The 27432-nt window shown below is 41.0% G+C and overlaps 3 protein-coding genes across 3 annotated transcripts; 1 reads left to right on the top strand and 2 right to left on the bottom strand.

Annotated features, from left to right (window-relative positions):
• Positions 1-1498: 1498 nt before the first annotated feature.
• Positions 1499-4476, top strand: LOC115753250 (uncharacterized hydrolase YugF). The gene is made up of 8 exons (XM_030691784.2): positions 1499-1848; positions 1987-2079; positions 2731-2942; positions 3260-3404; positions 3487-3559; positions 3667-3813; positions 3925-4050; positions 4227-4476. Exons 1-8 carry the CDS (start codon positions 1571-1573, stop codon positions 4305-4307), a joined length of 1155 nt encoding a protein of 384 aa, XP_030547644.1. The 5' UTR covers positions 1499-1570; the 3' UTR covers positions 4308-4476.
• Positions 4477-6637: 2161 nt separating this feature from the next.
• Positions 6638-8843, bottom strand: LOC115753221. Its single transcript, XM_030691743.2, has 2 exons — positions 8536-8843; positions 6638-8500 (listed from the first exon to the last, which is right to left on the bottom strand). The coding sequence occupies exon 2, from the start codon at positions 8490-8492 to the stop codon at positions 6810-6812; it is 1683 nt and encodes a 560-aa protein (XP_030547603.1). The 5' UTR covers positions 8493-8500; positions 8536-8843; the 3' UTR covers positions 6638-6809.
• Positions 8844-19031: 10188 nt separating this feature from the next.
• On the bottom strand, positions 19032-22759 carry LOC115753218 (IQ domain-containing protein IQM2-like). The gene is made up of 9 exons (XM_030691739.2): positions 22635-22759; positions 21555-22066; positions 21350-21464; positions 21204-21269; positions 21034-21122; positions 20850-20937; positions 20525-20764; positions 20327-20428; positions 19032-20052 (listed from the first exon to the last, which is right to left on the bottom strand). Exons 2-9 carry the CDS (start codon positions 22028-22030, stop codon positions 19276-19278), a joined length of 1953 nt encoding a protein of 650 aa, XP_030547599.1. The 5' UTR covers positions 22031-22066; positions 22635-22759; the 3' UTR covers positions 19032-19275.
• Between the last annotated feature and the right edge of the window lie 4673 nt (positions 22760-27432).

The raw sequence follows: 27432 nt of genomic DNA, 5'->3' as shown, positions 1-27432 counted from the left end.
CGGCACGATAATTTTGCCCGACCTATTGTCACCACTAGACCCCACCAAATATCCAGGGCGCAAGTTAGGTTGGTTCGGTCCAACCTATACTTAATTCTCCATTTAAGCCTAATTAAGGTCTACCTTGATCATCATATGCCCTAAGAACCTCTTTGCCCGGTAAGTTGATGGATGGCATACACTCCTCTTTAATTATCGAATTAATCTTCATTTCATATTATGCACATGAAATAAATGTACGGGCACCTAAGTATGTGGTCCTATAGGGTAATATACAGAATATGCTCAATAGTCATGATAGCTCGTCCAATACATTTTACCGGATCATAAAAAAGAATGTTAAAAGGGTTTCTCAAGAAATAGAACTTAACAAAATCTCAATTGCTATCATACATATTAAGAAAGGGAAAAGTGTCCAAAAAGTCCTAAACCTATTGTATTGGTACCAAGTCAATCCCGAACCTTTTATGCCAATTTAATCTTAAATTTTTTGCATTTGTGCCAATTCGGTCTTAAATTTTTTGCATTTGTGCCAATTAAATCTTAAACCTTTTGCATTCGTATTAATTGAGTCAATCCCGTAAATTTTGGCTGGAAATTGCTGACGTGGACACCGGTGATGCCATGCGGGGCGACCGGCGTTGACGTGGCCATTATTTAATAATATTTTTTTTAAAACTTATGTTTCAATTATTTTTTCTTTTTTCCTCTTTTTTGTTGAAATTTAGGGTTTGGTCGGCGAGGGTGACCGGCAACCTTGCCCGGATCTAGGTGGGATCGCCAACGTCCACGTCAGCGATTTCCTGTAAAAATTGGCCAGATTGACTCATTGACACAAATGCAAAAGGTTTAGGACTTAATTATCACAAATGTAAAAGGTTTAAGACCGAATTGGCATCAATAAAAGTTTTAGGACTGAATTGGTATAAATTCAAAAGATTTATGACTAAATTGACACCAATAAAAGGTTTAGGACTAAATTGGTACAAACGCAATATGTTTAGGACTTTCTCGACACTTTTTCCAAGAAAGAAAAGAATGATTTTAATTTCCAAGTTACTCATTACATGGTTTATTACACAAATTAGTACAACAAAAAGGGTGCTGTCGAGGCATTCGTTAATCATGCTTAGAAAACAAAAGTTCTCATAATACAGTAATCATACGAAAAGTAGGCCGATAATTTTTTTTTTTTTGCACGAGTATTTAGCAAGTGACTTCCGACCCTTTTAAACAAAAAAGGTTTTGCTAATAAGTACCTATATTATTAAAAAAATTTACGATTTATGATGCATTGATTGTTCTCTTGCTATGCATAATTTATATATTTTGAAAGTTAAATTAGCTAGAGTTAAATTTTCCAATAAAGACTATAAAAGTCTCTTATTTTGAGAAAAGAGAAAAAGAACACAAATTGGAAAGGACAAAACCGTGCTACGTGGATCCGGTAGAACGTTGAGCTTGCAGAATTCCCGACCACTGATTGTTTGACTTTGACCCTCTTCACGGCCACCCCTCGAAACGAAACGCCTCTCTCTCTCCCTCCCTCTCCCTGGAAGTGTCGAAGGGCATGGCGAGCATCAGCTCCCCCACACTGCACTTCTCGACGGAGCTGAAGTTCCCATTCGATCCATCCCACCGGCGGAGGAGGTCGAGCACGGTCGCTCCTTCCTCATCCTCCGGCAAAACCGTCCGCTCTCGGGAGCTGATCGCCGTCCGTTACCGACGTCGCGCTTCCGTTCCTTCGAGCTCCTCCTTGTCAAATGCTGTCCTCAACGAGTACACGACCCAGGACCTAGTCGAAGACTACAACACCCCACACCCACCACAGCCCGAAGTCCAGAGCCGGTGAGTAACACGGAATCCACGAACGCGGGTCGCTTTTGTGACACCAATCGTCGCGGGGTGTGAATTTTCGGTTCGTCTTTCGTGTTTAAAGTATCTGAAAAGTCGTCTCTTTTGCTTGCCTTCTGTGCTCTGTTCTAGAATATGGCGTTGGAGGGGCCATTCGATTCGGTATCAGTGTTGTGGAGACAGCGGACCCGCTTTGGTTCTGATTCATGGTTTTGGAGCGAACAGGTCTATACCGTTCACATTTCATTATCAGACAAACTATGTGCTAGGTATTCATTGCTTTGATCGCTTGACATTGCTCTGTTTTGTGTCTACATTTGTTCCCATTGTGTTCCTTTTTCTACGTAAGCTTGAAATTCCTTCTGTGATGTCGCTGGTGTTACTATGGCGGAGTCTCACCTGATAGTTTCTGTAAAACGTAAGCGAAAGTTTATTAGTAGTGACGAAGTTGGGTATTGATTGCTTTGTTCCCATTTTTGTTCGTTCTTCTACGTAAGCTTGAAATTCCTTCTGTGATGTTGCTGGTGTTACTATGGCAGAGTCTCATCTGACAATTTCTGTAAAACCTTGAGTGAAGGCTGATTGTTTTGTTAGTAGTGGCAAGATTGGGTATGGCCATCTATTTCTTGATTAGACTGTGGAACCTTAGATGCAATGAGTAAGCGAGGGGACGTTTGCTTCATGTAGACTCTACTTGGAACTCTTGAAATTTAGTTACACTGGTTTAATATCAGGTGGGGCGGATCTCCTATGCTTCATAGTAGAAGAAGTACAAACATTCGAATGCCATTTAGTTGTGTATTTTAAGGATACGTTCTTTTATCTCTCGAGTCAGATTGATGCGTCTGTTGCTGATGTGTCTGTCCTTTTGCCCAGTGACCATTGGAGGAAAAACATTCCAGTTCTTGCAAAATCGCACAGGGTATACGCCATCGATCTGATCGGTTATGGATACTCCGACAAACCAAATCCTCGCGATTTCGGTGATGATTTGTTTTACACATTTGAGAGGTGGGCAACACAGATAAACAACTTCAGCGTTGAAGTGGTCAAAGATAAAGCATTTCTTATATGCAACTCCATTGGAGGTAACGAGCTTTAGCCTATAGCTAGTTCGGTTGGGCTTGGTTTCCGTTTACGACTTGTAACTCCATTCTTGTATCTGAAAACAAAAGGATCAGAGGATAAGTTGCTCTTCGGGGATGTGATGGATGATTATGAGATGTAAAGATTTTAATTTTACTAGTAATATAGTACTTTTCATGACGCATTACATTATGCCCCATTCTTCAGATATCTCATGGTTCAGCATATGCAAACTTGATAATAGAGACCTAAATTACAACTCATTTGTACGCTTAGTATACGTTCTCGCTCATCGATTCTGTTCTCCATCTGATTGCAGGAGTTGTTGGCCTTCAAGCAGCGGTGATGCAGCCGCAGATATGCAGGGGCATCGTCATCCTGAACATCTCTCTTCGGATGCTTCATATCAAGAAGCAGCCATGGTATGGAAGACCTCTGATCAGATCATTCCAGAACTTGCTGAGGTGAAACTTATTGTCCCTTCTTGGAACCTTTAAGCTCTTGCTGATTGTCTTCAATTTCTGAAGCGAGTTACCGTTGTGGCAGAAATACAATGGTAGGGAAATTCTTCTTCAATTCTGTTGCAACACCGGAGTCTGTGAAAAGTATCCTTTGCCAGGTAAAAAAGTGCAAATTGCACCGAGTCCATGACAGTGCAGAATGAAAGCATTTTGCCTCATCTTTTTTCACTAAGTTGGGTGCTTTCTCCGATGAACTTTGTCACAGTGCTACCATGACACCTCCCAAGTGACTGATGAATTAGTTCAGAAGATCCTTCAACCAGGACTCGAGTCCGGTGCCGTTGATGTCTTTCTCGAATTCATTTGTTACTCAGGTGGTCCGCTTCCGGAAGAACTACTGCCGCAAGTGAAGGTCTGTTTGCTTTTCAACCACGATCTCAAAAGCTATGCAGTGTCGTCTATCGAGAGATAGAGATTGCGATGATACTTAAAAGCTCCTCTTATGGTCGCTTCTCGTTGTCAGTGTCCTGTTCTGATAGCATGGGGAGACAAGGATCCATGGGAACCCATTGAGCTTGGAAGAGCCTTTGAGAGTTTCGACTCTGTGGAAGACTTCGTGGTGCTCCCTGATGTCGGTCACTGTCCTCAGGTCTCTCTCTATCTCTCTCTCCCTAACGTGGAGGTTCTATTGAGCTTCTGTGGGCATTTTCCCTTTGCGATTTGGTGCTGAAACTTGACTGGTTCTGTGCTTTTGCTCGACACTTGATGATCATTTCTGCAAACATTCTGACTAGCTTCTTTTTTTCTCTTGTAACACATACGAAGGACGAAGCGCCCCATCTTGTAAACCCGCTTGTCGAATCATTTGTGGCTCGTCATGCGATGCCGTCGGCTGCCTCAACATGATGATTTGGAGGATCATTCTTTGTTTGTCAAATTCATTATAGATGTAAGAACGCTCGAGGAACAGTGGCAATTTCTACTGCACTGAAAAATGCTAATGAGAAGCAAGTCACTGCCTCTTGATGAATGTCGACTTCTTCCTGATATTTCCTCATCTTGCGTGGGCTTATCATGCTCTTATAATACGACTTCGATTGCTTGACTAAGGCGACAATTCTATAATCAATGCCGCGGGTAATTATTTTCACGACGATAATCAAAGCTGAGACTCCAATTTGACATCTGGTAGTAAGTTATTTGGAAGATAAAGTATTAAAGGAGGCTAATTGACGGCATGCATGATGTATCAACCAGCGCGCTTAATTCACCTTTGTGCCATCCTTAGCCCTGGAGAATTTGAATGGACATCACGCTTTGCACTTGAAAACATGGTGAACCGAATTTTTTTTTTTTTTCACTTCCCCTCAATCAATGAACCAAGCTTGTCCCGACCTGACCGCGCACTTCTTGTGCTTTGCATTACGATTAAGGGTGAATACACAATTCTTCAAATCGGAGAGGCGTATCAAACCGGCCCAAATTGGAGAGCAAGACTTCCAAAACCTGAATTAAGGCTAATCGAGGGTTTCCCATTTCGGCATCAACATGTCAAGACATATAAACTCTGTGGAGACAGTGAATTATGAAAGTAGGATGTTCTGGGTGATACAAAGTACCACCTCTGTGGTGTCTGCATCTCTATACCGACATGAATAACATCAGCTGAATGTGTAGTAGCTTGCAGTATAATACAAGTTCATTGAAGAGGGTAACAGGAGATCTGATCAGTTCGAGAGAAAAAGACAAATTGATCCTGCCGGGGTAGGAACCCCATGTTTCTGCAGGAATAGATTCATCTGCATTTATGCAAGATTGCTTTTGCAGCATGCCAAAACGGAAACACGAATTATGAAGAATGGAGAAAATGTATTTGTTTCTCCAGTATGATACAAGAAACGTGCATTAATCTTGATCAGCGGGCTAGAGCATAAGGAAATTCTACCAAGCTGTGACTAAAATCACAATTTTTTCATCCGTGCTTAGTAATTTTAATAGGTGACGGTGATTTTACCGTTGCGTTAGCAATTTTCATTTTCCTATAAGTAACTTCCTAAATGTCTCGGTAAATCTAGCTTTTCCCATTGATCAAAAGCAATTTGTTTGTTTCTCTTTGCACTTTGCAAACTTCCCCAATACGAGCAGAAAAGGAAGGAAATAAAGCTAAGGCTGATAGGAGATCAATATTTAGAGCTATTGCTTCTTCTACTTGACAATATCATAGATTGATCTCCATGCACCGGTTTGATTTGAAGAGCAAATCAAAGCAGCTTGAATGGAAATATATAACATTACTTAACTATTCTCATCTGATACCCATTGATGCCTCATTGATAGATTTTGAGGCACTTCCTATGCATCTGTAGGAGTGAGGAAAATCAGATTGAGGGACAATCCCACTGCTTTCCTTCTCTTCCCCAATCAGAAGTCAAATTTTAGAGGAAGAGAACTCCATTTTTTGCCTCTAGCAAGTGTATTGCCTAGCCCAATAGAAAAGTTTAATTTCCACTAACTCCTCCAATTTGAGGTCTCGTGTTTTTTTTTTTCGACTTACAGAGAAGGGCCACCTTGGGGATATAGAGTGCTATGATGGTCACAACAATAAGGCAAATGTCTGTTTCACTTCCAAAGATATAATGGCAAAAAATTCACCACATACAATGACAATATCAGTATAGTGTTTCATGTTAAGAGTTAAAAGTATCGTCCTTAATGCTTAATAGTATATTGTAGAGTAAAGATGTACTGCAGGCATGGCAATTAATTAGGGGGCAACATTTACGCAATGCAAAAAAAAAAAAAAATTAGAATTGCAAAATTCTACCATGACTCGGATAGCGAACAGAACCTACAATAGGATCGAATTTGAACTTCTCTGGATCTGCCAGATTTCTGATTGGGGGCTTTTGAGACACCCAGTATACAGCATTTACCATCAAGATGCCAGGGACAAATACAAGGTGATAATTTCCCACTTGGGCAGTCTTCCAGTTGAAAAAGCCCCCTCTTCCCACATCGATTTTGTCATAACCTACCAGGATATTAGCACATCCTGTTTCTACTTCTTGCACCGAAATTAGCATAATCGGAGCACGTGACGTACATTCGGGAAAAGTCATAAAGTGCACACGCATCGGATGAAGAACAAAACAAATAACAGGTACAGAGAGGCAAGAACTTGGAATTTCCAAGAACAAGGACATTGAGTGAAGTTGAAGAATAGTACAGACAGGTTCGGCAAGTTTACAGTATTGACATTCAGCAACTATATGAAGTAACAGGTACATGTAAGATGAGCTAAGATGAACTCAACCTTCTCACTCAAAAGAAAGAATGGAGAGACATAAGGCATAGCAAAATATATGAAACAACAAAAAGAAGAAGCAATAAGAGTGTTCTCCAACCTGGTCAGCATGTATTAACTCCATCCTTGCAATCTTTTGTTAGGTTATAGAATGTCTCCACACGTGTCTTCGCTCTATAGAGGACCTCTGTGTCAACTGCGGCCCTCATGTAACCATCAAATTCTACAGGTCTTCCCTTGTTTAGAAGCATTGTCTCATTATACCACTCGCTTGCATTTGACCACAATTCCCTGTAATCGTCAAGCAAGTGTACTGTGTATCGAGACCTCAGCTTATCAAAGTAATTGTAAAAAGGCTCGTTGGTTGCAATGTAAAGATTTCTTCGAGGCGCAATCATTCCCTTAAGCTTCAGCAGAAGAGCATCAGGAGACGTGTCAGCATCAAGATGAGGCCAGAGCTCTTTATTCTGCGCTTTTTCACCCCGGACCACATGTACGGCATCGAAATCCCAGTCCATTCGCCCACTAATCTCTGAGACAATATTCATCAATCTCTTCGATTTCCAGAGCGCATGCCAAGGCCTCTGGATGTATTTTGCAGCTTGCCCTTCACAGACCCTGTACCAGTAATTCTCTGGCTCTGGAGCATCAAACTGTCTCCATATAATTGTACTCTTATCTTTCCTCAGTTGCATTGGGGTAACCTTATATGTCACCACCTTTCTCACAGGCACCTTTTTCTTACGGCTCTTATTCCATCTCTTCCAATCCTTAAGGAACTCGCCCTCCTCCACAATCGATGTCACCTCCTTGAGATGCTCGAAATCAAAATAATATCGAAAATCCTTGCCCTCCTCATCCTTTTTACTAGGATTATAAGTTGCAGCCAAGCACATGTTCAAATCCAGAACAAACGTGCGGTTTAAGTACATAGCCTCTCCTAATCCGCACAGAAAACTCCACAAATAATGATTCATTTCCTTGCAATAATCCCCACCAGGCGAATAGTACAAGTATCTTCCCTTCCTAAAGTTTGCATCCGATCCCAAGCTCGGAATTGTATCGTTAATCTCATCGTCTCTAACAGGTGTCAAAACTTTTGCTTTGGTGCCCCTCGCAGCATTCAATCTACTTGGTCTACGGGCATTGATGCCCGAATGCCAACCACCGGAATGCCCCACGTTATACTCGCAATTGTCTCCAATCTCCATCTTAAACCTCCTAAAATCCCTATACTTCCTCCAAGACTTCTCCTTCTTGTTCCTGAACCTCCAAGCTACATCGCACTCATCTGGCTTCGACCCACTAACCGGAGCTTGATATTCCAAAAACACAATGGACTTAAAAGTCCGCAAATTGAACCTCTCGACCGCGATCAAGATACGGGGGTCGGAGCAATTAACAGCTCCTCCGGCCATTTTATGGCAACCCAGATTCGCTTTCGAGGAAGGACCGAGGATCCTCTCCTCGGCTTTCTCGATCACGGCCTCGGTGATGGGGTTCGCCCCTGCATCAGGGGAAGCCGCTGAGGCACCCACAGGAGAGAGCTGCAGATCCTCGCCTGTATTGAGGATGGAGTTGTCGTTCTTGAAGGTGGCGTTCTCGCTCTGGGTGAAGAGTCTGGTGAGGGCAGGGGCCGATTCGAGCCAAGGATCTGGGGGTTGGTAGGTGATGGCAATCACAGTGAAAATAAGCACAGAGAACACGAAGACAGAGAAGCAGAGGTTTCCTATGAGCCTTATCAGGTTTTGCCCGATTGGCTCCGTGCTCGGACTCGAATCCTTCATGGGTGCTTCTTCTTCTTCTTCTTTCCACTGTTTGTCCTCCAATCTCAGCAATTTCGTGCTAAGCTAACGACAGAGAGAGGAATTGGGTAGGGGGCGCACTCACCTCTGACTACGAGAAAAGGATGGGATTTTTCTGGGAGATCTTGTGATCGGATTGGAGCAAATCCTGGTTCACTGTCTCAGTTCAGTCTTGAGTTTGTGCTCGCCGGGATTGAAAATCTGGAACGAGGTTCATGCTGGTGGGGGGTCAATAGTGCTGTCGGTACGTGGAGGGGCTCCGGATCCTTGCTTCCTAAGCCAGCGGTGGAGGAGGAGGAAGGAACCGCCGAAGCCAAAGAAAACATAAAAAGAAAGACAGAAATTAATGGCAGCACTACATTTTCAATATCATTCATACCGAACTAACATAAAACAAAAGGAAGAAGAAGAAGAAATTAACTCTCTCTTAGCCACACAAATAATTACACGAATAGTTCTTGAATTTTGATTTAATATATAATATAATTCATGAATTTTTAATTTATTCAATATGATCTCTAAACTTTAACTCATTATGTAATATCTTCTCTAAATTTTTAATATGTTCAATTTAATCCTTAGACTATACGAAATTATCCAATATTATCCTACCATTAAATTTGTTGATTTGGCTTCCAATCTTGTACGTTTGAATGGTGGATTAAAAAAATAAGTTACACGTGGATTATTCATGTAAGATGTACAAATCAAATCGGGGTATCTATAGCTTACGTCATCCCGTAACATGAGTAATAATTTTTTTGCAACTTCAACAAACTAAAAGAATTCAAATTGGAGTTGAATTATGCGTAACGTTTTGTTTTTGTTTTTGTTTTGTTTTTTTTTTTTTTTTTGTGTCTACCGCTCAAATGTACAGGATTGAAAGCCAAATTAACAAATTCTGTTAATTTGAATTTAAGGAAGGATGAGTTTGAATATTTTCATACGGTACATGGACTAAATTAAACATGTACCAAAAGTTTAGGAATTGCAATAAATAAATTAAAAATCGAAAGCTAAAGTTCGTGGATAATATTGCACGTTGAGTCAAAATTCATAAATCATTTGCATCATTTTCTCTTTACAATATCTTGTCGCATATTTCGCGTGTCATTTGTTTATTAGAATAAATGCAATTCTTTTTCTCCTTCGATTCAAATTTCCTGGTATTTGTAGATTATTCTTTTCTGGTGGTGCAAATGGTATTTTACTGCAAAAAGAGTAATGTAAATTCATGATAAATAGTAATTATGCGTTTAACCATATATTCCATCAATTTAGAACACAGGAACGATTTACGTAGGCGCTCTCCCGTTTCATGAATCTGCGACCACCGTCTCCTACTCTTCGCTCTTCCTCCGCCACTTCATGGCGGCCCTCTCCTCCCATTCCGCCATCAACCTGTCGAACGATCGCCGCCGCCGCCGCCACCACCTCCCCCGAGAAGTCACTGGTAGTTCTCACATCTTTTTCATTCCCTCTTCTTCTTCTTTTTGTTTTTCGTCAAGAGATTGCCCATTTTCCTTTGTCGTGTAGTGCAAACTTTCGTCCTCCTTTTCAAAGTTTGTTTAACGAGAAAGCCACTGCTCTTCATAGTTCAGCTTGTATTAAGCTAGATTTTCACTCCATGAAGCTAAAGCCTGTTTTGAACCAAAAAAAAAAAAAAAAAGAAGAAGCTAAAGCGTGTGCATTATGATTGTTTGATTTTGCCGATTTGAAGGTAGGAGACGGCACTATTTCTCGGCTTCTTTTCGCATTTTATGTTAGACTGAGAGTATATATCATGAGCAGCATTGGAGATTCTTCTGGTCCTTCCGACGTCGGCAAAGGCGACTTTCCAACCGGTTCATCTCCCGGAAGGGTAGATTTTCCTCTGGAGTCTGTGTACTCACTCCAGGTCTGATTCCTAAGAGCTTCGACCGTGATCATTGGGATGCGTAAGAGGAACTAGCTTTGTTTTTCACATGATCTCAAATAGTCTTATAAACTTCCCCGAAATGTTTTCAGCAGATGTTCCATCAAATTGAAGTTTAAGGAACTAATTTTTGCCGTACTGTAGTTCTTCTGTTCGCAGCCAAGACTCAGCATGTTCAAGGTTTGATACCAGAAGAACGGCTTGTCATACTGCAATCCAATGCAACTTTGACCCGGAGAAATCAAGGAAAGAACATGCGAGAATGATAATTATGCACGAGCATCCTCTCTCAATTCTGGACACGTTGGATTTAGAAAATCCGAAACCGTAAGTTGTCTGAACATGCGAGTGTTTTCAAGATGGTTTCTAGAAGAGCGATCAGGAACGACTGTTCGAAGATTTATATTTACGAAAGAGCAGCGGTGACGCGAAAGCTGAAAACACTGAATTCGATCATGCGCGCGATGCTGTGCTCAATCATTGAATTCGATCTTTCTGGCCTGGAGGCAATTGAGAAAGGTCGGAAGAGTGTTTCTTGCTGGTCAGCTACATAAGAGAGACGAGAAAAGCTGCAGGTCCCTACGACTAACCAGCTAAAACTTGACTGGCAAACTCGATGGAATCCAACCCCCTGACTTGTGCTTTAGAACAGAGGGCCTTTAGCTCTTTCTATATTATGTTATTTCGATCTGTAAATAAGAGTAAGAACCTATCCAGCTGAGCACGATCTAGGCTACAAAGGCACTTCCGCTTAGAAGTGTTAGCGGTATAGCGGTTTGCCCTAAGAACCAGTCAAGGTTGATACTCTAATATTAGTTGTGGATTAGGTTGTGTCGAAAAACGACCTTCGTTATACTTAGATAGTCATAATGTGTTGCTAGAGACCGCTTATAACTTGTAAGCCAAAAAGAGTTTTGAGCACACTACTAATGTTTAGTAAACCTACAGGGTCGCACAAAATAGCGAACCGAGTTTATATTTTCTCTATTCCTTGATCTACTTAAGAAGTAGATTTTAATTTATTCTCCTATTATAAATATCTACGCGATCGTGTATATTATGAGATAACGATGAAACGCACGATTGGAGATAGATGGTTTGGCGGGCCCGAATCGCTCGGCCCCACTTATTTTATTATGCGTAAATATTGAGGCTATATATAGACGTAGAAAACCCTACAGACGTCTATGAGAATAAAAAGAAAACGCATAGAGTTATTCTCTGTTTTTGAGATCTTTGAGAGAGTCTCGAAGATAAAAAAGGCAATCAAAGAGGAGGAGCACCAAAATCCGTAAGCTAGCACTTGGATCGTTGGAGACTTCGGTTTGTGTGTGTGGATACCGATAGAGGCGCAACACTTGGGGCGCTAATCCAAACACAACCGATCGTTAATTTAACTTCGATCTACAAAATGTACGTCTTGAGCTTCTATTGATTTCAATATACGCATGAATCCTGTCTAGGGTTTCGATTTATATTTATATTTCGCTGCATTTTGACAATCCCGAAACCTCATCAAGAAGGTGGGTGAGTGGCATTATAGTTCGAAATACTCGGCCCTTGGGAAAGGGAAGTAGCGACAACGCCGTTGGCCGTCGCCTAAGTGGGAGCTAGCGACGACGACGTCTTCGAAAGTTAGCGAGTCGAAGTGCTATTTCCGGCTAGAGCTGAAAAGCGAGTGAGGGAGTATAAAATTTTAGGTTAATACCACGATAAATCCCAAGCTGGTATACCGGTGACAAATTTACCACAAATTATTTTTTTGACCACAAAAAATCCCAAACTTATACATTTGTGACAAATTTATCTCAAATTATTTTTTTTAACCTTAATGAACCTCAAACTGGTACCTGTGACAAATTAAATTATTATTTTTTTATTATCAAAATCACAAACTAGTACATTTGTGACAATTTTACCCCCAAACTAATTTTTGACAGCCAAAAATCTCAAACCGATACACCTATGACCAATTTGGTAAAATAGGGCAAAATGAGATAAAAGAAACATAGAACACAGTAATAATATCATTGGCAACTTTTTCTCTCGATTATGTTTCCATGCGTGCCCCAAAATTTCGACTATTACCAAGTTGTCCACGTCACATACACGCACAAGAACTTCATCAATGTTGAAACACTCGAGATCTCTTACAATGAATAAATATTGTGTAAAGACGTATAATATAATTTCGCAACTTTTAAAACTTAACAAAAGATTAATTTCAATATCCAAAATTTTCTCCAAAAAAGTAAAAAAAAAAATATTATTATTATTTTTTTGGACATTCCACTTTTTTGTGCATGAAATGCACATCAATTGCACGACAAGGAAAACGTGGTCTATTCCAATATTACATGTATTGAATGTGCGCACCTCGGATTTTACTATTACATAGTATCCAATATTACTCAAAAAAGATGGAGTCAGATTCTAGTTACTCCAGTGGAGAATGTTTTTCCTCTAAGCATAAGTGAAATTGGAATGGCATAGCAGCCATCAATACTTGTTCTGCACTATTTCTTCACCTTATTCAGAGGGCCACATGAATGTCAGATTTTTCATCCAACCGTTCTTCGAGAAGAGTTCAAAGTTGTTTCCGTGGGGATCCCCGGGCTCATCCTGGTCAGGAGAGGCATACGGTAGATGAAAAATCCAGGACACCTCTAATAGAAACGGACACCGTATGCGCCGAAGGGGTGCTCGATGATCTGCAAATCATGTCTATCGGCTGCATAACTTTTAGTTTATGACACCCTTCTGCTATGTTTTGCTCTCTCTGCAAAGACGCGGGAATGAGCGATAGACAGCTGAGGAAAAGAGCAGCTGGTGGGACGGACACGATGCATGCCGGCCCGTGACAAAGGTACTCAAGGTCGCATGCACGAGTAGCTGGATTACAAGATACATAAGTAATACGCTTCGGTTTAGCCTTGAGCTTCAGCAGATACTTAATCAACTTCAGGTGCATGCCTGGCCGATGTGGATCTCCAGTATCGATCGCAGTAAAACAGTGGGAGAAGGAATTATTTGTACTTGCAGAGAAGCTCTGCTTAGATAGTGAAAAGTTAATGTACCTACAAAAATTATCCAAGAAGATACCACTTGAATTGCAGAGAACATAAACACCAAAAAAAGATTGTAGATGTAGAACCATCGTTAAGCCAACCATCAAAGGCTCGATTATAAAAGTTAAGAAGAGATACCTGAAATGACAATATCCGATTTAGGGAAGTTGCTGCCAAGATTTTCATTGATCTTATTGAGATCTCCTTGAATAAATGTTGCATTGCTGATATCATTGAGCTTGGGATTCGGACGGGCATCGGAGACGGCCCGAGCAACAACCTCGTAATTGTCGCGACCTAAAAATCAGGTTTCTAGGCTAATGGATTATTAGGTTAATTATTCAACTAACCTAACTCGGACTCTCCCAAGTCCATACCAAATCGCAACTTAACATGCAAAGATATTTGAATTGGAGTCGCCACTAATCATTTTTGGTAGGTCGATTAGAAACCTAAGTAAATTAGCGGAAGAACTAAATTACTTCTACGAACCAGAGATTCTAAGTCCGGGGACTTGATTACGCTAGATTACTCTAACGCCCTCTCGGTACCATTTTATTTCATGAAAAATGTTTGTCAGGCAACATTAATTGATTTTAACCTAAGTCACTAACAAAGGTTATCATGCGATTGCACAATCAATTAATTGAACATCCAGAAGTCAAGGTAATTGCAGGAAGCATACGCCAAGACAAATTGTTCTCACTTTTGAATTTTTTCTTTTTAATGGGATAAAGACTAACCTATATGCAATGTATGAATTTAACCTAAGATGCAAATGAATTAAATTAAATGCAAGGAAATCCTAAGCATGCATATGAAATTAATTTGATTAACTAACCTAGATGACATGCAATTAAATGAAACTAATGTACAAATGATGTTACGGTCTAATTAAAATGGCTGCATGACTTACGAATTAATTGAAGACCTAAACATGCAAATTCTATATGATCTAAACCTAGCATGCAAATGACATGGCGAGCTTGTTTTATTTTTCTATATTTTCGGATTAATGAATGACCCTAAATAAAAAATATGCCTAAAGATAATTATCTTTCATGTTTTAAGGTTCGGGTTTGCCTAATCCCCCAATATATTAAAGATGAATTATTTTAGACATGAAAATCAATGCAAATATGCATGTTCTATCCTAGAATGCGAATCTATATTAACCTATTCTAAAATTAAATTAACGTGCAAATATCTACATGATTTTAATGCAATTTTTATCTAAAATGCAATGCAATATATCTTTTAGAATTTTAAATATCACGCAAGAGCATATTCATTCTAAAGATATTATGCCGATCAAATCAATCAAGAAAGTGGATATCTCAACCAATTTTTGAAAACATTTCGCGAATATCCGAATCCAATCTTTAATCCGTAATCTTACGGTTAACGGTTGAATTCAAATCCTTGCTCGTGTGTCAAGTTGCGGATTAGGAGATTTTCCTAATCGATCACATTTTGAAAGATTTTTTTTTTTTTTTTTTTTGATATCTTGAGTATCTTGGATATATTCAAAAGATTTTTTTTTTTCGAATTAACCAGATTATCAGCAAGATTTCAAAAGAATATCTCAATCAAATCATAAGATTTATTCAGAATTCTCGGTTTTAAAATTTAACGTGCAAATCTTCCAATCAAGGCAACCGAATATTGAATCTCGCAAAACAACCTTCGAGATATGCAATCCTCACATTTTCAAGCACACAAATTTCCGAATTAAAGATATGCTGCCAATTTTAGATGCTTCAACTGGATAACATATTTGATAGTGCAAAATATGACATCATTCAAATAACATGCAATCGAAGCACTAAATCAAGCAAAAACGAGCAACATAATCTTCGGAATATCAAATCAGGAGATATACCTAAATTCGAAAATTCACTTTCGGAATTTGATTTTTGCACTCGATTCGCCGATGATACTTCGAATTTGCCGTTAGCTCGGGGGAATGACTCTCGCACGGATGAACTTGGCTCGGACGGGAGATTCCTTGGGTAAGGCGACGATGAGAGAACAATAGCTCTCGTTCCTCAATGTCACCACGTATGGGCTACAATAGCTCTGGATGCTATCACCGAAGGTCAAGGATGATAATGGCTCCGGATCAGGTTGTGGACGTCATGGCAATCTGGAGTAAGGCCAACGTTGCAGGACAGATGCGTTGGTCTTGAGTGCTTGGGAGTTAAATCAGACCTATTCTCTCTTCTTTTTCTTTTTTTTTTTTCTCTAGCCCGTCTCTTTTATCTCACGAGGAATCCGAAGGCTCCCTCTCTCTGCACTCTCTAATCTCTTTTCAATGGACGAAGCCTCTCCCTCACCCTTCTCTCTCTCGCTCATGTAAAAGACATGGTGAAGATGATAAAGGGAGCAATCATCAGACGCCTAGGCGAGACTTTTCATGGCTGATCTCATCCTCTTTCTCACTCAATCTCTCGTTTTTTTTTTCTTTTCTCCGAGCAACCTCACTTACACCAAAACTCCCCCCAACTTTTCTACACTATAGTACTGTGAAGCTCCCTCAACTTTTCTGCATTCCCCTTTTTCAACGAAGCTCTCCCCTTTTTTGACTTTTCTGCACACTCATCCTCCCCCTGACAGTTTATTGATGGTCCCTTTTTATAGACCCAAGAAAAATCCCCACAACCATTTAAGTGCCCGCGAAATCCCTTCATCGTAGGGATTCGGCAACCTTCTATAAACAACTGACTCTTTTTGCTCGAGATTTTCTTGCCACAAAAGTAGTGTTCAACCGCGCCTAGAATGATTTCGTGGATTGCCCAGATCACTTTTGATACTCCACAGTTTCAGATTTTTTCCAATTCGTTAGTGGAGAGAGTGTGAGTCTAACAGAAGCTTCGTGTTCCGTTTTTCTCTCTCTTCGAGAAATGCTTCTCTTCTTTTCTTATTACGCCCACATTCATTATCATCATTTTTTCAAAAATTCCACGCCCCAAAGATCCCATTCCGTTGTGCAATCCTTCGCGATATTTCACCACATGGAGGATATCAACTTGATTGATTTTCACATTCTTGCGAGCTTAATACAAACTAAATTAATTTCATCCGATGTCGATCCGACTCAAATGCAAATGTAAGTGCGTGCTAAAATAAATTAGTCTAAGTAATAACTATATGAAAATGATTTTGATATTTTTGCTAAGGACTAATGTTAGTCCCTAATTTTTATGCCATAAATAAGAATCCAAAATTTAGGTGTCAACAGTAACCATAAACATTCTAACCCCGAAAAGGACAGTCTCGGATTGGTCGGGTTCTTTTTTTTAGATAATTATCACAATGGAGATTCTTTAAAGGAGAAGTTTATCCAGTGTGTTGGCCAAGGTTTTTAGCAAACTGGATACTCTAAACATAGTTCACCTAACGTTGGAAAGTTCCTCTGCTCAACCTAATGAAAGAACCATGAAATGTTTTCATTAAATTAGCATAGAAGAGTTGCCTGACAAACCACTTCAGGGAAAGATGAAATTTTCTCTACTAAGGGTTTCAGCAACTCGGGCTGACAAGATGACGTCACAAAATTAACCATGGCCTCCAGCCGACCAGTCTCAATGTCCCTGAGCATATATGAAAGCTAATCAAGATCGCGAAACCGAAACAAATTAACATATACAGATGTGAGGATCCAAAAACAAAGAGATTGTCGGAAAACTTTTATGACAAACATAATTCAGACAACTTCACTGTATTCCAGTTGCATTTCTGTGGAAACTAGAACTGACTTTTGCACTTTAGTGGATTTCTATGGCATGCCGATATCTGAATAACTCAATAATGGAAGAAAAGCTATTCCCCATGCACACTCATAGACAGAAAAGAGAAATTTCAATGAGAAGTCATTGGCTTATCAGGCACAAAACATCCCACACCAAATTTTGCATCTCCCAAAATTCTGCGAAGTGAAATTAGCTTTGACAAAATGGTCACAGAGGAGATGGGGAAGGCCAGAAATGTTGAAGAAGCTGATGAGTACCGTCCTGTCGTTCACGATCTTATCAGAGAGGCAGCAGTCCTGGATCCAGGGTATCATCTGCTATCATTTTCCTAGGCTGTATGGAGAAGAGGCTCGCAGCAAAATCAAGAGAATTTGTCGAGTTTATCGCGACCTTTTAAGAATACCAATCATATCAAAGTTTGGGTACATACAAACCGCCCATCCAGTACATACAAACCGGGCATCCGCATCTCTTCAGGCCAAGGAGATGAGCACAGGGAAGGGGGATAGCCTCTGTGATTTCGACATGTTTATTTCTAAGAGAAAGCAAAGAAAAAGTAGACGTGAAGTCGGAGTTGGATTACTACTTGGAGGAAGACCCGTTGCCTAGGAGTTCGGACTTAACATCCCTTCTTCGCGGGAATCAAATGGGCATAATATCCTACCTTATAGCGGATTGTTAAAGATATTTTGGCTATTCTGGTCTCAAATGCTGCTTCGGAATCTCCATTTAGCGCAAGCGATCACCTGACTAGTCCTCATCAAAGTAGACTTCATCCTGATTATGTTAAGGCGCTGGTGTGTGCACAAGATCAGTTGTTGGCTCAGTTTAGAGGTAATATACTTCAACCGTGTTGCTTCAGTTGAGGAATTTTAAACATTACGTCCTGCGTTATTCATGAACATCCTCTTTTCACTTGTTGGCATTTCTATTGGATGATTCTGCCATGGACTCGCAAACTTGTGGGACCATTTAGGTCTGATACGGATGAGTAACTGGTTATTCTGGTAAGTATAACTTTCATCAAATTGGAGAAGCAACAACCGTTTAATTCTGTGTTACAACGTAATTTATGCGTACAGTGATTTCTCACCTGCCTTGTTTGATCTTTTGGTAGCGCTGATTCTTTTGATAGGAGCTCAGCATGGAAGCTACTGTCTGAACTTTTAGTTTTCTTAGATTAGATCACCAGTGAGTTTAGGGGTGTGCTGCTGTTGCTGAATGAACGAGGAAGTCGAATCTCTGGAGGAACTTCTCTGACATTTCTAAGGATGGTTTTGGTCCTCGTAACAGCATGATTGTTGTGCTTCAAATTGTCCAACTGAAGTTGCAAAATCAGATATCAAGCAAACTTTGGACCAGTACACAGACGAATCATTAGTTTTGTTAGAGTTCATCGAGTTTTCGAAGACATTGAAGAAGACTTCCCAGTTACAAGGTGACTTCTCACGCACCATGGGAGAGCGGTTGAACCTTTTCAAGGACAAATGAGTTGAGTCAGCAGCCTATACGGAAGAGGTACATTTGGCCCTCTAAAGTTCACGCTCATGCTTCCATGATTAACAATGTCGTCGACGATAATAACAAGAAGCAAAGTTAGATGAACTTGACTGGCTAATTTTATGTTTAATTTCATGCTTCAGGAGATGGCCGCCGCCGACGACAACCACAACAGCAACAGCAGCAACAGTAATAATCAGGATTTCAATTGTGGACAAACTGGACTGCTGATGTAAAGTATTTGAAGCGGCAAACTTGCAGAAAAACAAAGTATTCATCCAAACTTAGAGACAAAAATTGATTTGCATTTGGTGAGGGCCAAAAAACCTCTGGGTTCTACAATGTACATCTTATGTGCAAAGATGAACTCGAAAAGATTTGTTCTCAATAAAAAAATGAGAAGGAATTCCTCTAAGTTCTAGTCTTCCCTCCTAGTTTCTTTGCTGTAATTTCTCTTCTTCAAGTAAGTATCAAGAATCGATTATCTATTGACACAAAAAAGAATAAAGTCGATAAAAAAATTCCTCTACTTAGGCCCCAGGGGACAGGGCTGATGCTTTCCTTTTCAGAGGTGAGGACTTCACTGCAGAATCTAGAACACCGATGTTAGGAAAAGAAGCACTGTCGTGTTCCGATGAGCCTGAGTTTAGTCCTGGCACTAGAGAAGGCCACCTCAATTTATTCGGTGTACCTGCACTAGCGCTTTGCGGAGAGAAATATGACCTTGAAAATCCTGCACACCTTGGAGACAAGTTCACATGTTCTAGAGCTCGAGCCTGCAGCGCCAGGGGATAGTCCCTCATGTAACCGATGCGGGGCCCTGCTCCTGTCGTCCATTTGAAAGACAATTGCTTTACTTGCCGAGACGACTTTGATTCTTTATGAGAGTTAACCCTTTGGACAATCGATTCTTCGGGTGTAGTTTCGACTCCCCTCTCTCCGAGTTTGTCAAACGAGTTAGGTTTCGGAACAATGGAAATGGGTTCAGAATCAAAGGGCTCTTCTGTTGTTTCATAACCGTCTACATTCTCACTCTCTAGGTCTTCGAATGACTGACGCCCTTTTGGTACTTCGAGGCTGGTCAATTTCCTAGCGAAGCTTTGTAGGTGCCTTGGCTTACGCAACTCCAGTTCTGAAGATTCACCACTCTCTTTGTGCAGTGGATCTGTTTCTACTTCGGTCAAGGTCGAAGCATCAATCTCTGAGACATCCGCCTTTTGCATTAAATCCTCTTCCGATGGGTTGCTTCGTAGGTAAAAACTGCTTCTCCTGTTAGGCGTCGTGTCTTCCTCATCCACTGGACTCAACTGAAATGTGAATACAACAATGAGTCAGCTATTTGCTTGTTGTGAAGTATACGAGAACATAACCGAACTATAAAGCCCCTTGGCATCATCCTAAAGGTCTAAGGTGGAACCTTGCCTAAACGAGGATTGGCATGCGGGAACAAGGGAGATACCTCCTCGCATGATCTATCAATATGAGTGCTAACTCATGTTTCTAAGTGTGTGCGAGTGAATTTTCATTTATCAAACAAAAAGACACAAGGCATAGCCAAGAACCCATCTCTATCTATCTTACCTTTACATCAGAGAGGTCCACGTCGTTCTCCTGGAGAAAGGAGACGAAATCCTCGAAATTTTCCTTGGTGGGCCGATAATGGCCACTGTGAGGCCAAACTGCCTGCAAACAAACAGAGAACGACCGTTGTTAAATGACGCTGAGATGACTAATCGCCAATCCAAGAACATATTGCTATCTCTTAGCCCGAAAAATTACCTTTAGTACACCGTGTTCGACAACTAGTCTCCCTGCAGCTGCTGCGGCCCCTCCAGCCAAGAAACTGGAATGCTGGAACGAACCTTTCTTCTTTTTACCGACATACATTACTCTCGATGTGCTCAGGACGAAAATCCACTTCCCATCCTTGGGTTCACCGGCGGTGTGGATCGGCTCGCCACTCTGCTTGTAAAAGAGCTTCCCATCTTCGATGACAACTTCATAGGCCTTCCTTTCCATCTGTCAGGAACAAGAAAACTGTAAGCAAGAAATTAACATACACAACAATAGCAAAGGACAATCACGAGTGGATTTGGAAGCCAACCGGGCCAAGGTACTTGATACATTGCTGTTGAAGCTTTGGTCTGGGGCATTTCTCGAGATTTACTTCTTTGCCTTCTCCTATATCCAACCTGCAACGCAAGTTGAACAAGTCTCCTTCTGTCAGAGATTAGTTCTTATGATATCAACGAGGTAAAAGTGTCGCGTGGTCAGATCTAGTCCATTACCAGTAAAAGAAGGGTTCTCTGCTCTGACTATGAAGCCATTTGCCATAATAGAAGTGAAGATTATGCCCATAACGATGACGTGGATCAATCTGTAGAATAGTTATGGGGATAAGTCAAACTGACAAAGACGTGTAGTTACTAGTTACAATTTCTTGTCATGGAGAACTTACTGCTTCAAGCCAGTGCTGTAATGCAAGTTTCTGAGCCTTATCGTTCTTCGACAAACCTTTCCCAACCTGCAATATGAAATAGCTTAGTCGCACATCCAGGAAAGGCAAACAAACACATATCATTCGGTTGGAGCTCATAGATGTACCTTGGCAGCTCTAGTTCTTGCTCTCGACCAACGTGAAATGGCAGTCTCGTGTTTCCCGTCATCGAAGAATGATATAGAGCTATGCTTGAGCTCAGCAAAATCCAAAAGCTTCCACCTGTAAGTTCCATAAACAGCAGTATGAGTACCAAATTACATTCGCACCATAGACTTATAATGGATCACCATCAGCATTTAGGATGCTTACCAGCTCTGCTTAACGAGTACCGCGCAGTCTGCCAGCTTCCTTCTAGTGCGGAAGCTTTTGTAAACTTTCTGTAATTTCACAGCTGCCTCATGTTTCGGATTGTTTGGGTCCAAAACAGACCATCCCTGAGCCATCCCAACAGACCTCGGGATCTGATCGTTCCCACCATCAGATTTTGGGCCAACTGACATGGCGGGCACTTGCTTCTCTTCATTCGATATCGGAGTACGAGACTCGATTGAAATTACCGTCTCCGAATCCCACTCTTCCAAGCGAACGGCACGCTCGAGTGCCATCACCCCAGGGCCTAATGGCTTAGCTATCGTCGGCCCTGAACGTTGAATATTGAAACTGATGGAACGAGCCGGAGTCTTGACTTCATCGTCTCCAAATGCTATGGATTTGAAGATAATGGACTGGACACCATTTTCCACGTCGGCAAAGTCCGCCAATGGGCAGGTAAAGGAAATTCCCATACGACGAGATACACAGCAGGTGGTCCAAATTTCTTTCTGAAGGAGACAAACCGAAATGCCAGGAAACAATGTTAAGAGAATGACAAGAGCAGATTACACGGTAACTATGGAATGCATCCCTATCTAAACCGTGCTAAATAAAACTGCATTCTAACAGAAATGAACCGATGCAACCTTGATGAAGAGGTCGTCGAAATCAGTGTTGACCACTGATCTATGACCAATGCAGACAAATGCGTGAACAAAATTCTACATCCCAAGGCAGTCGCCCTTCAAACCCAAGAACCCAGAAAAACTACCGAAAAGCAGGTGGAGACTCAGCAGTTGGACCAATTCAATCTATTCCATTCAAAAAACAATCACCACCAGAAACCACCCGACGCGATCAGCCCGCAAACCCGTCCCAATGAACAAAAGACTCGTTCCCAAGAACGCACAGAAGAAGGGAATGCACTGGATTACAGAGACCCAAACGGGCAAAGAATCAAACAACACCCCATTTGCGCGGAGAATCGGGGAACAGAACAGAGAGCCTGAAAAAATTCCACGAAACGAGATGGCAGCGCAAAATGCGCTGGGCACGGGGAGGGGGGGGAGAGAGTACCTGAGATTGAACAAGTTCCGAAGCTGCGACGAGAACTCGAGAAGAGCTCGCGTCGTCGAGGAGGGAAGGAGGGAGTCGAATATGGGGCTTTCCGTTTGGCTCTTGTCGTGCAAAGTTCGAACGCTTTTTCGAAGCGGAAACAGAAAAAAGCTTACTCGGCTCGTTCGCTCGATGCTCGCTATTTATAGGGACGCCGAGAGAGAGAGAGAGTCCTTCCTTCATTTTTGGTCTCGACCACGTGGAGTAGACCATTTGGCCACTAGGGGTGAAAAATCTTTCTCGGACAGGAATTTCTCTCTTTCGTTGTTTTTTCCCTATTTATTTTTTTTTTATCGCAAATTATTGCGAATTAAAATTTTCTTTTGGTTGCCCCGTCTAAACTCGGGTCCATTATATACAATTTCTATTTTTTAAGTAAATATTTCTATCCATAAATTCTACGCCATGCGATAGACGCATTTCAGACTTGTTCATTTACAAAATTTTCAAGACGTTGTCCCCTTTTTTTTTTTCTGTGAGATTTTTATGATACTTTTAATATATTTTTTTTTTTAGGAATGAGAATGTTAAACTCGCTATGTCTCAAGCATGTCCAAATATCTTGACGACGGGAAGCTGCGGCACGATCGATCGGATAAACGCATATCAATGTTTTACATCGTGTACCCGCATAGGTAATATCCCTTAAATAAGTACACTCTTCAACCAGAGAATTCTCCAAGCAAACTGGCTAGGGTCTATTTCGACACACGCCCGTCCGAGAAAAACAAAGTTTCTCGAACCGTGGTTATTCCAATATATTCATCTATATATCCCAAGGATCTTAGAATATCCACCCATGGAAGGTCGCTCCTTGCTGCTCTTTCTAATTTCCTCGTAGCAGAGACCTAGGTCTTATGTAATTGTTTATTAATTCGGAATAGAAAATCGATTTAATCGAGCTCTTTCCTATCATTTTCTTCCCCCCCTTCCCCCGAAAAACAATTTCTTAAACTTGCGCGTCACGCCTGCGGATAGTTTTTTTTCCAACTCCCGAGGAGTCGTTTGCTCTTCCAAGTCAATTCAGAACTAAATCAGGAAGGTGGAGGGGGTAGGGGGTTGACTTGTTCCTTGAATCGCAAGTTCGCAATCGCTTGGGTCATCCGATGCGTCGAGCTTAATCCGCAAGCTCTGGCATACATGTCAAAAAAGTCAACCTCATATATTTTCCGCATTGGAAATTTCTCTGCTTTTGTCTGTGTCGTTTTAATTGGTCGGATGATTCGACCGAGAAAACAACAAATTGGTCGGATGATGTCATGGCACGCGTGAATCCTTCGGACATAGCTAAAAGCCAAAATTTAGGTTGGATGTTCAAAGCTGAAGGCCATGCAAGGCACACGTAATTAGGGGGAGTGAGACCCCCCTAATTAATGCGATGGCTCCGGGAGTTAATGCGATGGCTCGTTTTTCTCGTTTTCTTCTCATGGAACGGGATTGTAATTTCATTTGGTTAATGAGCATCGCTTTCTAGAAAATCAAATTTCCATGCAAATCAACAAGGATTGGTCACCCCCAACTTCACCGTCGATTAAGAATCCGATGGTTTCGGGGGGACATTAACGACGAATATGATCGATTCGAATCGAACCGTTTGATCCGAAAATTATGGGGCAGTCCACCACTTCCCTTCCAACCAACGGAGATCAGTCGGCAGGAGATAACAGCAACTTGTGACGATAAGCATGACGTCACTTAACTAAACTTAGTTAATTAAAATTAAGCTTAGTGCTTTTGCTTTGATTAGGACTGGGATGGAGATGACGACAAGCATGACTCCAATTCACTGCTTTGAACCATTCCCTAGGGCTTCCCACTTCCTTTCCTTGGGTCCCCGGTCAATTCAGCGGACCCCCGAGATGACTTCCCGCGCAAGCATCAACTTAACTTCCCCTCAAATTTCCCCGCTGGGAATGTATCGTCCGAACGACTCTTCGTGGTCTTCGAAAACGCACCGTTTCCGCGACATCCGAAAAGGCGGAATAAATAATCCAAGTGAAATTGGCATTTTATGGTGATGGTAAAATGCAAAAAAAAAAAAAAATTTGGGAGCTTACGTGGCCAAAAACAAGCAAGATTTAACATGTGTCTAGGGCAGCAGCAGCAACTAGGGGTAATCGGTTCCCAATCCGATCCAATCCGATTCCCTTCAAGAACCGAGAACCGGACCGGTGGTCGTGGTTCTCAATTTTTCGGAACCGGGAACCGGACCACCGGTTCGGTCCGGTTCCATTGAATTGGACATATGCCCAAAAAAAAAAATGCACCATTTCCGAATGATCCCGATCCAACAAATATAGAGGCTAGACATAAAAAAAATTCGAGTTCATTTCCTGAAACGGGTCTTTTAAGGCAAAGCTGAGAACTTTTTGCAAGATTATTTCTAAAATGCACATGGAATTTAAGCAGAAACAATCTCCTTTCGGGTCAAAAACGGCCTAAGAACCAGTTGAGGCAAGATCGAAATGAGGATTTCGTTTGGGGACTAAAAAGGCAAGATTGAGAAAACTCCATGCGCGTGGAGTTTTCTTGATCAAAATATAAAAAAAAAATTCGATCGGTTCGATCCTAACGAACCCTAGAATCGGGAATCAGATCGCTCTCTCTAGAATCGGGAACCGGATCACTAGTTCCGATCCGATCCGACCGATCTCAGTTCGAGCGGTCTGATTTGCTCGCCCCTAGCACCAACACTGGCTAACGAATCTGATGGCCTTTGCCGCCGTCACGTGCAAAACATAACCCTCGTCCCAATTTTGGGCTAATTTTTAATACAACCAGACATTGTACTGACACCAACAACTGTCAATCTCGGATCTCCATGCAATACAAACCTCTTTTTCTTTTTTCTCTTCTCTTTTTTTTAATCGAATTTCTCTTTAATCGAGTTATACTATAATTACAAGTACCACGTACCGTACGCACCAGCCGCCAGGAAATACCCCCCGGCTTCCACATGTCGGAAGACTGTTCAGCCACGTCGTGCTTGCCGGGGAACTTCGGTACAAGCCAAATGCTCTTCCAAGATTTTTAAGGTTATGTCCGCATACGATGTTGGGATGCTGCGCACCTCTCGTGCATCATCACTTCTGCCCGGGAGTCCCCCTGTTGTGTAATTGCTACAAGAGTTCTTTTTTTCCTTTTGTTTCTTTTTAGTAAGAATATTATTGATTATGTTAGAGATAATTAGGAAAGATATGTCAATTACCAATGACCCTATCGACTATCGTGGATAGTCACTTTGAATTAGCCGTGTTAGATCGAGTGTCAATTATGTCTTTATATATAGAAGATAACTTGTTACACAAATAACCGAGAATAATGAAATCGGACTTTGAGACGTGAATACACTGTCTTTAATAATTTATTTATCTCGCAAAATTGCTAATGATTACCAACAAAAATCCTCTCAAATGAAGATATTTGATAGTAATTCTAGTATTTCTACAAAGGACTCTACAAAAAAAAAAACAATTGGAGAATAAAGACCTCATCTCATGAAAGAAAGAAAAATGAAAAGTGAAAAGGAAAATTTAATTAGTGCAATAATCGCATACTCGCATGCAGAATCTGCGGTGTCTAGTCCACTGAACCAAGGCTAGAAGCCTTCCCAATTATATATTGGTTCAAACACTCGTATCTCTTCGATGTGGGACAAGACACCTATTTGTTGTTCAGCATAATCGACTGCCATGTAATAGCTGATTTTCTCAATCATTCTATACTCTCTACATACGACCGGCTAAAGGAGGAAACGCGAATGATGAAAAAGAAAAAAAAATGGAAAAGAAAAACCGATACATCTTTAATTTTAAATGTTTTTTTTTTATTTTTCCCAATCTCGCGATATTCACGCTTAGACCTCCGTTCGAGGGGAACACCCGAAGCCTTGCGGAACACATGGACATTCATGCCAATCATCGTTAAACCAATATACACATTCTTCACATCTTTATCTTATTCGCAAACTTTCATTCTCAAAATTTTGGAGAGATACAAAGCACAAAACATGGGATAGGGTAAGAAAGGGAAAAGTGTTAAAAAAAAGTTCTTACGTTAGTGCTAATTCAGTCATAAACCTTTTATTGATGCCAATTCAATCATAAACATTTTACATCGGTGCTAATCCAGTCCTAAATCTTTTGTATTTATGTTAACCGAGTCAATCCCGCCAATTTTGGCCGGAAATTCACCGAAGTGGACATGGACTGTTCTACACGGTACGGCCGATCTTGACGTAGATATTTTTAAAAAGTATTTTGACAATGTTAAATAATTTTAATAATTTTTTTAATGATTGAAAAAAGGAAAAAGAAGAAAAAAATCATAATATTATTAAAAAAAATTAAAGACATAAAAAAAGTATCTTCATCACGCCAGCCATGCCATGTATGACAACCGACGTTCGCACCAAAAAATTTCCGGTCAAAATTGGTCGAATTGACCCAATCAACATAAACGTAAAAGGCAAGAAACCGAATTGACACCAACAAACGATTCGGGACTGAATTGGCACAGATACAATTCGATTTAGGACTTTTTTTTAAGCACTTTTTCCAAGGTAAGAAAAACATTTGGCCATGTCGAGGGGACATGGGGGGGCGGGGGATGGAAAAGACGCGTGAAGGTCGCGGTCTGAATTTTTCGGCGTTGCTACAGTTCACCCCACCGCCAGACAGTCGGAATTGGGAAAATGTCGGAAAAGTTTGAAATCCTCATCCATGTCGTCGTCGTCGTTAGGGCAAATCGAGAGCTAAAA

Source organism: Rhodamnia argentea, chromosome 6, assembly GCF_020921035.1.
Source record: "Rhodamnia argentea isolate NSW1041297 chromosome 6, ASM2092103v1, whole genome shotgun sequence".
In the NCBI taxonomy this organism is placed as follows: domain Eukaryota; kingdom Viridiplantae; phylum Streptophyta; class Magnoliopsida; order Myrtales; family Myrtaceae; genus Rhodamnia; species Rhodamnia argentea.
This window is presented reverse-complemented; position numbering and strand designations above follow the sequence as displayed.

What these genes read in the sequence shown, in the direction of transcription:
- LOC115753250 (XM_030691784.2), top strand. Translation starts at nt 1,571, where the DNA reads ATGGCGAGCATCAGCTCCCCCACACTGCACTTCTCGACGGAGCTGAAG. An exon ending in TCATTCCAGAACTTGCTGAG is followed by an intron (nt 3,405 to 3,486) that starts GTGAAACTTATT and finishes CCGTTGTGGCAG; the next exon opens with AAATACAATGGTAGGGAAAT. An exon ending in ATGTCGGTCACTGTCCTCAG is followed by an intron (nt 4,051 to 4,226) that starts GTCTCTCTCTAT and finishes ACACATACGAAG; the next exon opens with GACGAAGCGCCCCATCTTGT.
- LOC115753218 (XM_030691739.2), bottom strand. Translation starts at nt 22,030, where the DNA reads ATGGGAATTTCCTTTACCTGCCCATTGGCGGACTTTGCCGACGTGGAA. An exon ending in TACAGCACTGGCTTGAAGCA is followed by an intron (nt 21,123 to 21,203) that starts GTAAGTTCTCCA and finishes ACTATTCTACAG; the next exon opens with ATTGATCCACGTCATCGTTA. An exon ending in TGGACCTCTCTGATGTAAAG is followed by an intron (nt 20,053 to 20,326) that starts GTAAGATAGATA and finishes TTCACATTTCAG; the next exon opens with TTGAGTCCAGTGGATGAGGA.
- LOC115753221 (XM_030691743.2), bottom strand. Translation starts at nt 8,492, where the DNA reads ATGAAGGATTCGAGTCCGAGCACGGAGCCAATCGGGCAAAACCTGATA.